This window comes from Vicia villosa, linkage group LG2, assembly GCF_029867415.1.
Source record: "Vicia villosa cultivar HV-30 ecotype Madison, WI linkage group LG2, Vvil1.0, whole genome shotgun sequence".
In the NCBI taxonomy this organism is placed as follows: Eukaryota; Viridiplantae; Streptophyta; class Magnoliopsida; order Fabales; family Fabaceae; genus Vicia; species Vicia villosa.
The window spans coordinates 17,617,481-17,629,941 of NC_081181.1; the positions used below are offsets into that span (position 1 = coordinate 17,617,481).

General features: G+C 36.7%; 1 protein-coding gene across 1 annotated transcript; it reads left to right on the forward strand.

The window, feature by feature from the left end:
- Positions 1-1,625: 1,625 nt before the first annotated feature.
- Positions 1,626-5,515, forward strand: LOC131648651 (L-type lectin-domain containing receptor kinase IX.1-like). The gene is made up of 3 exons (XM_058918388.1): positions 1,626-1,960; positions 2,129-2,201; positions 3,494-5,515. The coding sequence occupies exons 1-3, from the start codon at positions 1,626-1,628 to the stop codon at positions 5,513-5,515; spliced, it is 2,430 nt and encodes an 809-aa protein (XP_058774371.1).
- Positions 5,516-12,461: the final 6,946 nt, after the last annotated feature.

Below are 12,461 nucleotides of genomic sequence, written 5' to 3' on the forward strand. Positions count from 1 at the left end.
TCCATATAAGTTGTCCTCACCACCAAACCATTTGCCTATGACATCATAAAAACTATTTAAACCCCATTAAATAGATAAAAAGGGAAAAAAATAGCGAATGATTCTATCAGAAGAGACTAAATTGCCATAACAAATTAAATCAATATTTAAATTTCAACAAAAAAAGTACACACATTTAAAGTCTAAAATGTATCAAATATAATTTGGAAATTACTTTTCGCACTCTTGGTGACGCTCACGCAGCCTTGTGAAAAACCAAAAATGCTCATAGAATTTAGAAATGCATTTCTGGACACTCCTCATTCCATATTCCATCCATTCATAAGTGAATCACACTCTCATTTTTATAAAAACTAGTACGTAAATGCATATCCGTAAAAAAAATTCTAAAGTATGCCTTCGGAAAAAATTTTAGTCTAATTTACGCCAAAACTTCCCCTTCCTCATTTCCAGCAAAACATACCAAAATCTCTTCTCAAGTCACTTATATAATATCCAAAGTTTTTTTATCAATCCAAGTGATTTTTCAACTCCATTCAATCTAAGTAGGTTGTCAATCACTTCTTAACATCCATTTAGTCCAAGAGTTCCAACATCAATACACATTTGATAAGTTTTTCAATCTAACTTTTTTTCAAATTTAATTTTCTCATCATACATTATGAAATAGATACATTAGGTTGTGTAATAAACATTACTATATAAGTAGTTACACTCATTGTTAGATAGTTTATTGACCATGCGTTTTGAGCCATTTTTGTTTTCTCTGCATTTCTGCCATTTTTGTGTTTCCTGTGTTTCAGAAAACTATGGTAGTGTACTTTAGTATTTTTCAAAATTTGATTTTCCTGAAATATGGAAACGCACTTCCGTATTATGTCTGTTTGCATTGTTTGGTTTTATTTTGAATGTCTTTCACATGAGTTTGATTTGTTTGTTTTATTAGGTTTAGTTGATTCATTTATAGGTAACATGGGTGACAACCAAGAACAATTGAGGCAAGGTAGTGTCCCCGGATATATTTGTTCATAAGAAAGGATCCTGATCCTTGTAACCACCGATTGGTACTAGGTCATTTTATGCAAAAGTGTTAACTTATAGGGTTCAAGTGTCTCTGGCTTTGTCTCCCTGTCCATTTGTCATCTGTTGCTGTCCCCGAAGCCTCATCAGTCTAGGTTGATGCACATGTTGCTGATGATGCCGTTCTTGAGGAATTTGGAGGAGGCCCATTTGAAACTTAACTATTGACTCTATATGCAAACCATGTTGCTTGGCACGTGTGGGACATAGAGGTAAATTTTATATGTATTTATTCTTTGAAACACATGTGTTATAATTTTTGAACCTTTTGGCAATGATGTACTTTTTGCAGTACTGTGATGCTTTAATATGCATCAACCATGGTAGGAAGATTGTGAGGCTGCAAAACCTGCGGAGTAATGGTTTCATGATCCTACGGAACTATCTAGACAACGAGATTTATCCTTGATCAATTATAATATTATTAACCATGGTATGATGTCATCTTTGGTTGAGAGATGACACTCAAAGATGTCATTTTTCATCTTCCGCATTGTGAGATATCCATCACACTAATCAGGGGAAGATTATTATACCAATCCAGGATGTCCAGACCTGATGCAGTGGATATGATGGTGACCTATTTGGGAGCTGGCCTAAAGGATTCCCTAAAGGAGCTTGAAGACAATAAAGGGTATCATGCTAGATTTGTGTTATTGGAGAAGCTGTATATACACCATCCGACTACGACAGTGAAGGTCGATGGTGATGATGCACATATTCTGCATCATAGAGCACGTGCATTAAGATCATACCTCATGTACTTAGTTAGACCGTTCATATTTTTGGACAATAGTGCTTATTACATCGATGTGGTTTGCCTAGATGCTTCTTATACTTCAAGTGGATTCATGATTACAACTGATGGGTCGCTAGTTTGGTTTACGTGTATTTGAAGTTAGTTGAAGGTTGTCTTTGGAAGACCAGACAAATGATAACAAGTTTCACGCTGTTTACGAGAATACATTTACACCTTTACTATTACCATACCATTTTCATAACACTTATGTTACATCATTACTAATATTTCATATGTACCATTTTTCAGGCATGGATTCTCCAATAGTTTTCACGCATCTCAGGCTGGTCATATGTTGATGACTACACGGAGGATCAACCAAGTGCTTGTTCATTTGTACCTCTAAGAGGAAATTAGGTAACTTAGCCCTTCAGAGTGTTCTTTGACTGCACTGCAGCATATGATATAAGCTACACACCGTATGACAACCCCCGTCAGACGCATCCCTTGGATGACATAGCCTTCTACTCTTGATAGTTGACTTGTGGGTCACGCCTAATGTATCCATATCTTCTTGAGCGAGTCATGGCCAATTCGAGTATCTACAGGTTGCTCCAAGAGATTCCACTGTGCATGCTTCTCCCACCATGGTCCATAGATATGTAGATGCGATGTATGGTGATTTCTATAATCATCTAGTACTAGATGAAGGACGAAGTGTGGTAGCTCCTCGACAATGAAGTAGTACATTCAGCTATATCGAAAGGTATTTCAGAGTGTCATATCTTTACATGACACCAGATGCTCACAGAGATCCACCTAGATCAAATCATTAAGAGGTATTAGAAGAGGAGAAAGCTAGGAGTATTGATAGTATTTGTATTATGAATTATGGATAGTATTATGGTTTTGTTATTTATCATTTTGATCGTATGAAGGATTCTAAATTGATTCTAATATATAACATTTTAATCTTATTACATCAGTGTATGTTTAATTGATAACAAATTTATTGTGATAATATATTTATTATACAAGGCGTATTACATCAATGTATTTCTTAAAAAATGTCAAATTTTACTGTCTAAAGAGTGATTACGGAAATATACTTCTGTAACTTTTATAGAGATGCATCTCCAGACTAAATTATGACAAAATAAAGGTGTGAATTACTTACAAAGAGATGTAATGCATATGCGATCATTACATAAATACATCTCTGACACTTATTTATGGCAAAATGAAGGTATGACTCACTTATATAGAGACACATCCAAAAATTATTCTAATGTACTCGACTTTGAAAACATCCATCTTTAAGAAAACATAATATATTAGTAATATTACCATCTTGAATATTCCGAGGAAATAGCCGGCACTAGCATTACATGTTTGGAATATCAATCTCCACTCTAATCCTACACTTGTATGTTCCTTCTTCTTGTTGTCTCAGTTACTTACATCATGATTTTCCAAATAACAAACACTTTGTCTTCTTCCCTTTATCTCATTCAACATCTTAACTTGATAATAATGTCTTCACAATATATAAAACACAAAGTGCCGGCCAAATGAGCCTTTGATTTCTACGTTGCATATACTTCATCTAAACATTGGCAGCAACATCACCTTCATTCTCAACTTCTATTTCCTTCCTCTATCTTACAATCCTAGTTTTCACTTTGTTATTCTATGGACTCTTTAATCATAGTTTTCACTATGGTCTATGGACTCTTTAATCCTGCATGCTCAATTTCCTTCAACTTCTCAAACTTTCAACCAAACTTATATCTAATAAACTTCCAAGGTGATGCATTTTCCTCCAACAATGTTCTCCAGCTAACCAAAAACCAGCTTGATGGCCCTATCACAAGCAGCGCCGGCCGCGCTTCATTCGACCAACCGGTGAAGCTTTACGATAAACAAACTCATGAGCTCACTGACTTCACAACACATTTCACCTTTATTATGAGAGCTGTTGTCGCGACGCAGTTTGGCGATGGTTTATCGTTCTTCATCGCTCCGTTTCAGTCTGACATCCCGAAGAATTCGTCTGGTGGTTACCTTGGCTTGTTCAACAATGAAACTGCATTTGATACTGATAAAAACCAAATAGTAGCTGTTGAGTTTGATAGTTTTATGAATGATTGGGACCCGAGTTCGGATCACGTTGGAATCAACGTAAATTCGATTCAATCGGTTCAAAATGTTACTTGGAGAAGAAACATTAAAAACGGCTCGGTCGCGAATGCTTGGATATCGTATAACTCTACCACAAAAAACCTTTCTGTTTTTCTTACTTATGCTAATAATCCAACTTTTCATGGAAACTCTAGTCTCTCACATGTTATAGATTTGAGAGATTTTTTGCCTGAATATGTTAGGATTGGTTTCTCAGCTGCTACAGGTCAGTGGATTGAAATACACAACATTCTATCTTGGTCATTCAACTCAAATTTGGAAAGTGGCAATGGTAGAAACATCAAGGTAGGGTTAGGAGTTGGTTTAAGTGTTGGTTTTTGTTCTTTATCTTGTTTTGTATGTGTTTTATGGTTCACTCTTTGGAGAAAAAGAAGAGGAGTACTAAACAAAGGTAAAAGGGACAATAACATTACAGGTTTGGATTACTCGATAGATGACGACGAATTCGAGAGAGGAACCGGTCCGAAAAAGTTCACTTACAAGCAACTAAGCAATGCCACAAATGGTTTTGATGAAAAAGGAAAGCTTGGAGAAGGTGGATTTGGAGGTGTTTACAAAGGTTTACTTTCAAAGGAAACAAGAATGGAAGTAGCTGTGAAAAGGGTTTCAAAAGGGTCAAGACAAGGGAAGAAAGAATACATATCAGAAGTGAGGATAATAAGCAAACTAAGACATAGAAACTTGGTTCAACTCTTAGGTTGGTGTCATGAAAAAAATGAACTTTTACTTGTTTATGAGTACATGCCTAATGGAAGTCTTGATTTTCATCTGTTTGGAAAAGGGGTTATGCTAAGTTGGAATATAAGATACAAAATAGCATTAGGTTTGGCTTCATCTCTTCTTTATTTGCATGAAGAGTGGGAACAATGTGTGGTGCATAGAGATATTAAGTCAAGTAATGTAATGTTGGATGCAAATTTTAACTCCAAGCTTGGTGATTTTGGTCTTGCAAGGCTAGTGGATCATGAACTTGGTTCACAAACAACAGTTTTGGCAGGTACAATGGGATATTTAGCACCAGAGTGTGTGACAACAGGGAAGTCTAGTAAGGAATCTGATGTTTATAGCTTTGGAGTTGTTGCACTTGAGATCACATGTGGTAGGAGGCCAGTTGAGGCAAGAGAAGAGGGTAGGAAAGTTAGGCTTGTGGAATGGATTTGGGATTTGTATGGTAAAGGTGAGATGTTTGAAGGGGTTGATAAAGGGTTGAATATGGAGTTTGATGAGAAGCAAATGGAGTGTTTGATGATTGTTGGATTGTGGTGTTGTCATCCTGATTTTACTATGAGGCCTTCTATAAGACAAGTGATTAATGTTTTGAATTTTGAAGGTGCTTTGCCTAGTCTTCCATCAAAGTTGCCTGTGCCTATGTACTTTGCTCCTCCTATGGAGATGTGTAGGTTTTCTTATAATTCTGATGGCCTCACAAACACAACTAGAGGGTCCTCTACTTACTCTTCTTTGTCAGCAGGGTCTAGAAAATCTCTATTGTAGCCTTGAAGTTTGTGTTTTTGTGTGTCTTGTATTTGGCTTGTGATATAGTAAAATAAAGTTTGAACTCATTCATTTTATGTGTGTGTGTGTGTGGAGAGGAGAGTGTTACTTCCTTTTGCAATATTGGAAGCAAAAATATTTGAAGATGTATCTTCTTTCTATATTTTTAAAAGTCTCAAATTCTTTTTTTCTTTATCAAATTCATCTTAGCGGAATTATAGATTTTGGGCACACTTTGATAACTTTGTTTCCATACCTTTGATAACTTTGTGATTATCTCTCTCTAATTAATCACAATCTACCACTAAAATATATTATTCTATTATTTTATTTATTATATTTTAACTAGAATATGACTCACGCGTTGCGCGGTTGAGTTTAATCTATTTTTTTATATTTTATGTCATGGAAATAATAATAAAAAATTTAGATATGATTTTATTGGTGTAAAATTAAATTATTTCTCAAAAAAGTATAATTTTTTTATATAAATGATATATTTTAAATTATAAATTATATAATTTTAATGTTAAAAAATTGATATTTAAAATAATATACTTTTACATTTGTTAGGATTTAAACTTATGACTTCAAATAGAAACTCAATGCGTGATTTTGTTTTTGAGAAGTGGTGAATTTTAGAAAATATATTCAGTTAATTAAGTATATTTAGTTGGAGTGACTCTTATGTTGTTAGACATTTTAATTCAAAATGAGTTTTAAATTCACATTTTTTAAAATATTTCTTATAATAAGAATAAAATATTATAATGAGTTGAATCCTGAGTATGTTACTGACATTATATATATATATATATATATATATATAAAAGAAAATGACATATTTATTATGTTGTAAATAGTATGATGAAAGAGTAGTATAACATTTTGTTTAAAAGAAAGAAAAGAAAGAAGATACAATTATTTTAGACATATTATATGCAAAGAGATATGTAAAATTTATTTTATTTTAATTTTTATTAATTAATAAATAATTAGAAGGAAAATAGAAATATTGTTTTATAAGTTTTAATTTTTATTAATTAATAATTAATTGGAAGGAAAATAGAAATATTATTTTATAAGTTTTAAGAGAATATGTAAGTAGATATTAGATTAATATATATATATATATATATATATATATATATATATATATATATATATATATATATATTAATTTTATTATTAAAAATAAAAATATTACTTTATAAATTTTATGCCACTATGTAAATAGTTATTAGTTAACATAATTTTTTTTGCATTTTTCAAGATTCGAACTCGTGACTTCATCTATAATTTTTTTGTGATTTTTAACTTTTTGAAAAATATGTATTATATTTTTATACCGAAGACAGCAAAGTTATGAGGCATTAATTGAAGCCAATCCAATCCCATTTTAAAGTAGGCATGGCAACACTCCCTTATTACCTCCCAACCTTCAAGTCCACCTCTGGTGAAAAACCCAAAGTACCCCTGATTTCGGAAATGCATTTCCGAAATGCAAGAAAAATGTGTTTTCGGAGATGCATCTCCGAAAGCGCCTTTTTTTTTTAAAAAATTGTCTTATTTCGGAAGTTCATTTCTGAAAACAGCATTTCAGAAGTTCATTTCCGAAATACTGCGCGTTTTGCAGATTAAGCAAAACAGCCCCCCTCTCCCAATTCATTTACCCTAATCTTCTTCCAAACTCAACCCCAAAGAGATTTTTCTGCAAACCACTTCCAAGCTACATCAAAGGCTCCATCTACTTGCTCTACTTCATTCAAAAGTCCTCCAATCTATTCAATCGGTAAGCATTTAAATTTTAAGATCTATGATTAAAATTTATATTAGGGTGTTTACAAATAGCAAAAAATGTATTAGGTTAGGTTTGTACTGATATTTAGGATGTTTAGAATGTGTAGACATAGGTTTGATTTAGGATTTTTGGGGTCTGCCATTGGAGGTTGCAGAGAACTTCTGCGCAGGGGTGTTTCGGAAGTTCATTTCCGAAAACACCTCCATTCCCAGTTTCGGAAATGAACTTCCGAATTGTATTAGAAGTGCAATTTTTTTTAGTTTTTTTTGTTGTCTCGCATATTAATCGATTTCAACTGTTTACAGGAACATGTCAGGCAACCAACCAGCACGCATCAGACAGGGTAGAGAGACCCAGACTGCGTCGGCTAGACGCGAGCGGGCGGCGGCGCAGTTGGCGTCGACACAGGGACGGGGGCAGGGTCGGGGACGACGTGTGCGAGTTCCCGTGGAGATGGGCGAGGGTACCTCCTCATCTGGATCTAGGAGTAGGCTGGCTCGGGTATCTTCTTCGCGCCAGCGAGAGGAGGAGGAGGAGGACGTGGCAGTGCCATACCACGAGGCGGAGGGGGTACCAGATGTTGACCCTCCACCCGGGGAGGAGGATAAGCAGGAGGACAGCTACCCGAGAGGGCCCATTGACACTTCCGTGCTGATATCCTACCGCAACCACGTCGCTCGACGGATCTGGGAGGGAGAGGTATTTTTTATAATTTGCCCGACTACATTATTTAACCGTTTATAATTTAGACGTTTATTCAATATTTTATTAACCGTCTATTTAACCGGTCTATGTAACATACTTTTTTATTTGTTTTTTTGTAACAGGAGAGTGAGCCGTTGAAAATGGTGAACCATGCCCGAAAGATTTTCAGTCTGTTTAAACCGACCGCCGAGTGGTTTAACGACGCTGTGAGAGGTTCAGGGCTCAGTGGGCTCTGCATGACGGGGTACACCACCATCAGCCACGGCATGCAGGGGGTTTTGTGGAGCGGTGGCACAAGGAGACGTCTTCTTTCCACTTGCCGGTTAGGGAGATGACGATCACCTTGCATGATGTGGAGTGTCTTCTCCACCTGCCGATCAGGGGGCCACTGTTGACCCACTCCCGGATCTAGAGGGTCGTAGCCACTGAGTGGATGGCGCTCTATTTGGGTATGGAGCCCGAAGTTGCTGACTTTGAATGCGCCACGACATCTGGGCCTCATATCTGGTTCACCACACTGAGCCGCTATTTCGAGTACCACCTGGACGCGGCGGCCGATGCCGAGGAGGCGGGGGACGAGCTATTTACACAGTATCACTGTGGCTGCGCTCTCCGGTGCTGGTACATGCATGTGGTAGGCGCTGCAGTCTTTGTGGACAAGAGTGCAAGGTACGTCGACGTGACCTACCTCCGCTACTTCATGGACCTGGCCACCGTTCACCAGTGGAACTGGGGGGCAGCTACTCTGGCATACCTAAACTAGAAGCTGAATGAAGCCTCCAACTGGAGGATGAGGCAGTTGACCGGATCCTGCATACTACTCACAGTACGTTTCATTTTAATTGTTCCGTATTTATTTATGTTTCGTATTTGTGTTTCGTATTTACTTATGTTTCGTATTTATTTATGTTTCAGAGTTGGATCATCTCCTACTTCTAACGCATCCACTGCTTCCACATCGATCCTGCGTACGTTGACGCCATGCCCAGGGCTGCCAGATACATTCTCCAGAGGGGGAACAATGCGGTGGGACCATACCGTGGGTACTTGGACCGCACGATGCACGATGACGTCACCTGGAGGCCGTTCAGCGACTACACTCAGATTGTCCCCTTTGACGGCATATCTCTATATTCTGGCTGGTTGGCATGCGGGACTACCATCATGGTCCGGTATCTCCCTGAGCGGTGCATGCGGCAGTTCGGATTTGTGCAGATGATACCCAGGTCACCTTTTGAGGCTGCTCCCGACACAGTGACCAGAGTGCAGCTCACTGCCATATTTGAGAATTAGGAGCATCATGTGGTACCGGAGGAGTATCGTCACATTCGGGTCACCCAGGACTGGCACAGTGTGGAGGGGTACGTCACATGGTTCTAGCAGGTGTCACATCCTCTGCTGACACCCGACGCTCCCAGCGCTCCTAGGCCAGCACACGAGGAGATCCTGGAGAACCAGCAGGCCGAGGATGACCACGCCATTGATCTCCCGCCGATCTGCCAGCGGATAGAGATGCTTGGGCGGGACGCGTTGGATCGAGGTGTCGTTCATCAGGGTGGTCCAGAGGCAGTCGCCGTGATGGAGATGATCGTCATTGATGCGGGCCGTGCGGCGGCATACAAGCGTCAGAGGAGGTCCTAGGGAGAGAGGGTTAGGAATACCCAGTAGTGGTCGGGTTTATTTTTTTTTTGTTTTCGGATTGTATCTTTCGTACACTATTATTATTTGGATTTGGATCGGATCGGTTTGTACATATTACTATTCTTATCATATTAGTATATTAGTATTTTCTGTTTATATATCGCTTATTTTATTTGCCGTCTTCCTTTAATTAAAAATACGAGGCTGTTTCCAAAAACATAAAAAAAAAAACACAGTTTCTGCATAATTCGGAAGTTCATTTTCGAAACCCCCCAAAATCTGAAAAAAGGTGTTTTTGGAAGTTCATCTCCGAAAACACCCCCGATTTGGTGTTTTCGGAGATGAACTTCCGAAGTCTGAGAAAATTTTAAAAAAACAAATTACTTCGGAAGTTCATTTCCGAAGCAGGGGTAAACTGGGTTTTTCGCTGGGGGTGACCCCCATAGGGAGGTGGGTAAAGAAAAATTCTAAAAAATCTTTGTTTCTTGTCTCGATCAATGGCTCAGATGAATAATTGCACTCCAATATTGTCCCAAATAAATTTTAGTATACCCATCTCGTCCTATGCCTGCAATGAAATCTTTTTTATTTTATAATAAAATAGTATATTTTCCCAAATCAAATACTTGCCCAAATTAATAATTTTTCCGAATTCACAACATATCCTCAATTTTAACATTAAAATACATTACAAATAATAAAGTAAGAAAATATTGAAAATTACTATCATACTTTTCAAATAATTCAAATAGTTAAGAGTCTACATCAGTCCATACATGATATCAATATGTATTATAAGTAGGGACAATTTTCCCTCTAAGTTATGTTTTCTAAAGATGAGTTAGGCCCAATCACATTTCTTAACGTCGTATTATAGTCTATCGATCGAACCATGGACCGCCCAGAGTTTATATTCGCTGATCAAGTTCAAAAAGAGTGTTGGGCGTGAGGGGATGTATTAAGAAAATCGAAGTCCAACATTAGTTAAAGATAGAAACCACAAGTCAGTTTTGTAAGGTTGAGTTAACCCCAATCGATTACAAGAAAAAAGAATCATAAAATTACAAGAAAAAAGAATCATAAAATTATACAGAAGCGTCCTGAATCGTTATTGTAGATTGAATCAGATAACGATGATCAATGACGTTGCTGCGCTGAACTCACCTGTGTTCTGGAATCGTTGCAGTTGTGTGTGTCAGTTTTCGTTTTCGCCGATGATGATGATGTGGTCCGTGAGGTGAAGCTCGCGTTGGTGTTTGCGATTGCGTTGAAGATTGGAGGATCTGTAGGTTGTGCTTCTGTTGTTGATGCACCGTGGTTGCTATTGAATCTGCTTGAAGGATAAAGTTGTGTCGATGTGCTGCAGATGGATGATGGGTTCTGTATGTTGCGTTGCTGCGATCAGAATAGTGAGGCAAGTGAAGTTGTATGTTGGAGACTCTCTTGCAGGTTTAGATGCGTCAATGAAACGAATGTTTGAAGATTGTGGATATGTTCATTTGCGGTGTCGAGTTGAGTTACAAAATTAAATAATTTTTTTAAGCAATTTAAATTTACATCCATTTTAAATTTAATGGGAGTAATTGATATCTGATTATAATAATATTTTTAATTTACACCCGATTTTTAATAAATAAAGTGTAATTTGTCACATGTTAATCCTTAAAATGAAACTTTATTTACAAAATTGCCATCACGTTTCTAATTTACACCCGTTTTTAGAATATCGGGTGTAAATTTTTAAATTATATTGTTCTTTTTGTACTAGTGATCACACATTTTAACATGATATCAAGAGTCTCGTTTAAAATACGGTGGACCAATTGCTGGTAGCTTTCGGCTATTTGGCTACCCATTATTTATTTTCACGCTCTAGATGTCCAATCTTTAGCTTGAGGTAGTGTGTTAAGAATCCTTTATACGATAATATATGACTTGAACAAGTGTTTATAAGTGGAAAAAAATCTTCAATTTAAAAACTAATTTTATAGAGATGAGTTAAGTTAAATCTCCTCTTAAGACAAATAATAAAATACAAAATAATATATCAATGCATTAAATATATAACTAATATTTTGAATTATAAAAAAAAATCAAATAATCAATATTATTAAAATAAAATGGTAAAAAAAAATCAAATTAATGTTCTTCCATATGTGTTTGTCCTTTTGATATTTTTTCAGAACCCTTTTGAACTCACTCGATGCTTTTCGGATATGTCTGAATGCTTGTACCTCTAGAGTCTGTTCCCGTACATTCAATGCTTTTCTGGATGTTTCGGACGTATCTTAAGGATCATTGCTTTCATCCAACGCTCTTCTGGATGCCTTTGAGTCCTTCAGGATCATTGCTTTCATCCAACGCTTTTCTGGATGCCTTTGAGTCCGTCAACCACAGTAGATTATAGTACTTGTACTCTGGATTTATTTTGGATTGTATTTTATTTAGACTTCTTTCGACTTTGTTATGTACTCTTGATTTATAACTTTTATTTTAGTTTTTGCATTCTGGTTTCCAGAGGAATGGGGTCCTAGTAATCCAGAGTTCATGCTTAGAGGTATGGACGCTGGCCAAGCATTGTTCTCACCAGAAATCAAACTCGACATTCCTTGAACCTCTGTTGCTTAGCAGAAACTTGTTTACCACTAGAACCCAAGTGTTTGGTTACTCTTGATTTATAACTTTATATATGCCATTTTCTGCATAGCTGTTTTATAGTTGTAGTTTTTCATAGCATAACTTCTGACTAATTCATCTGAGTATCACTAAAAAAACTTAAAATTTACTGTCTAAACTACG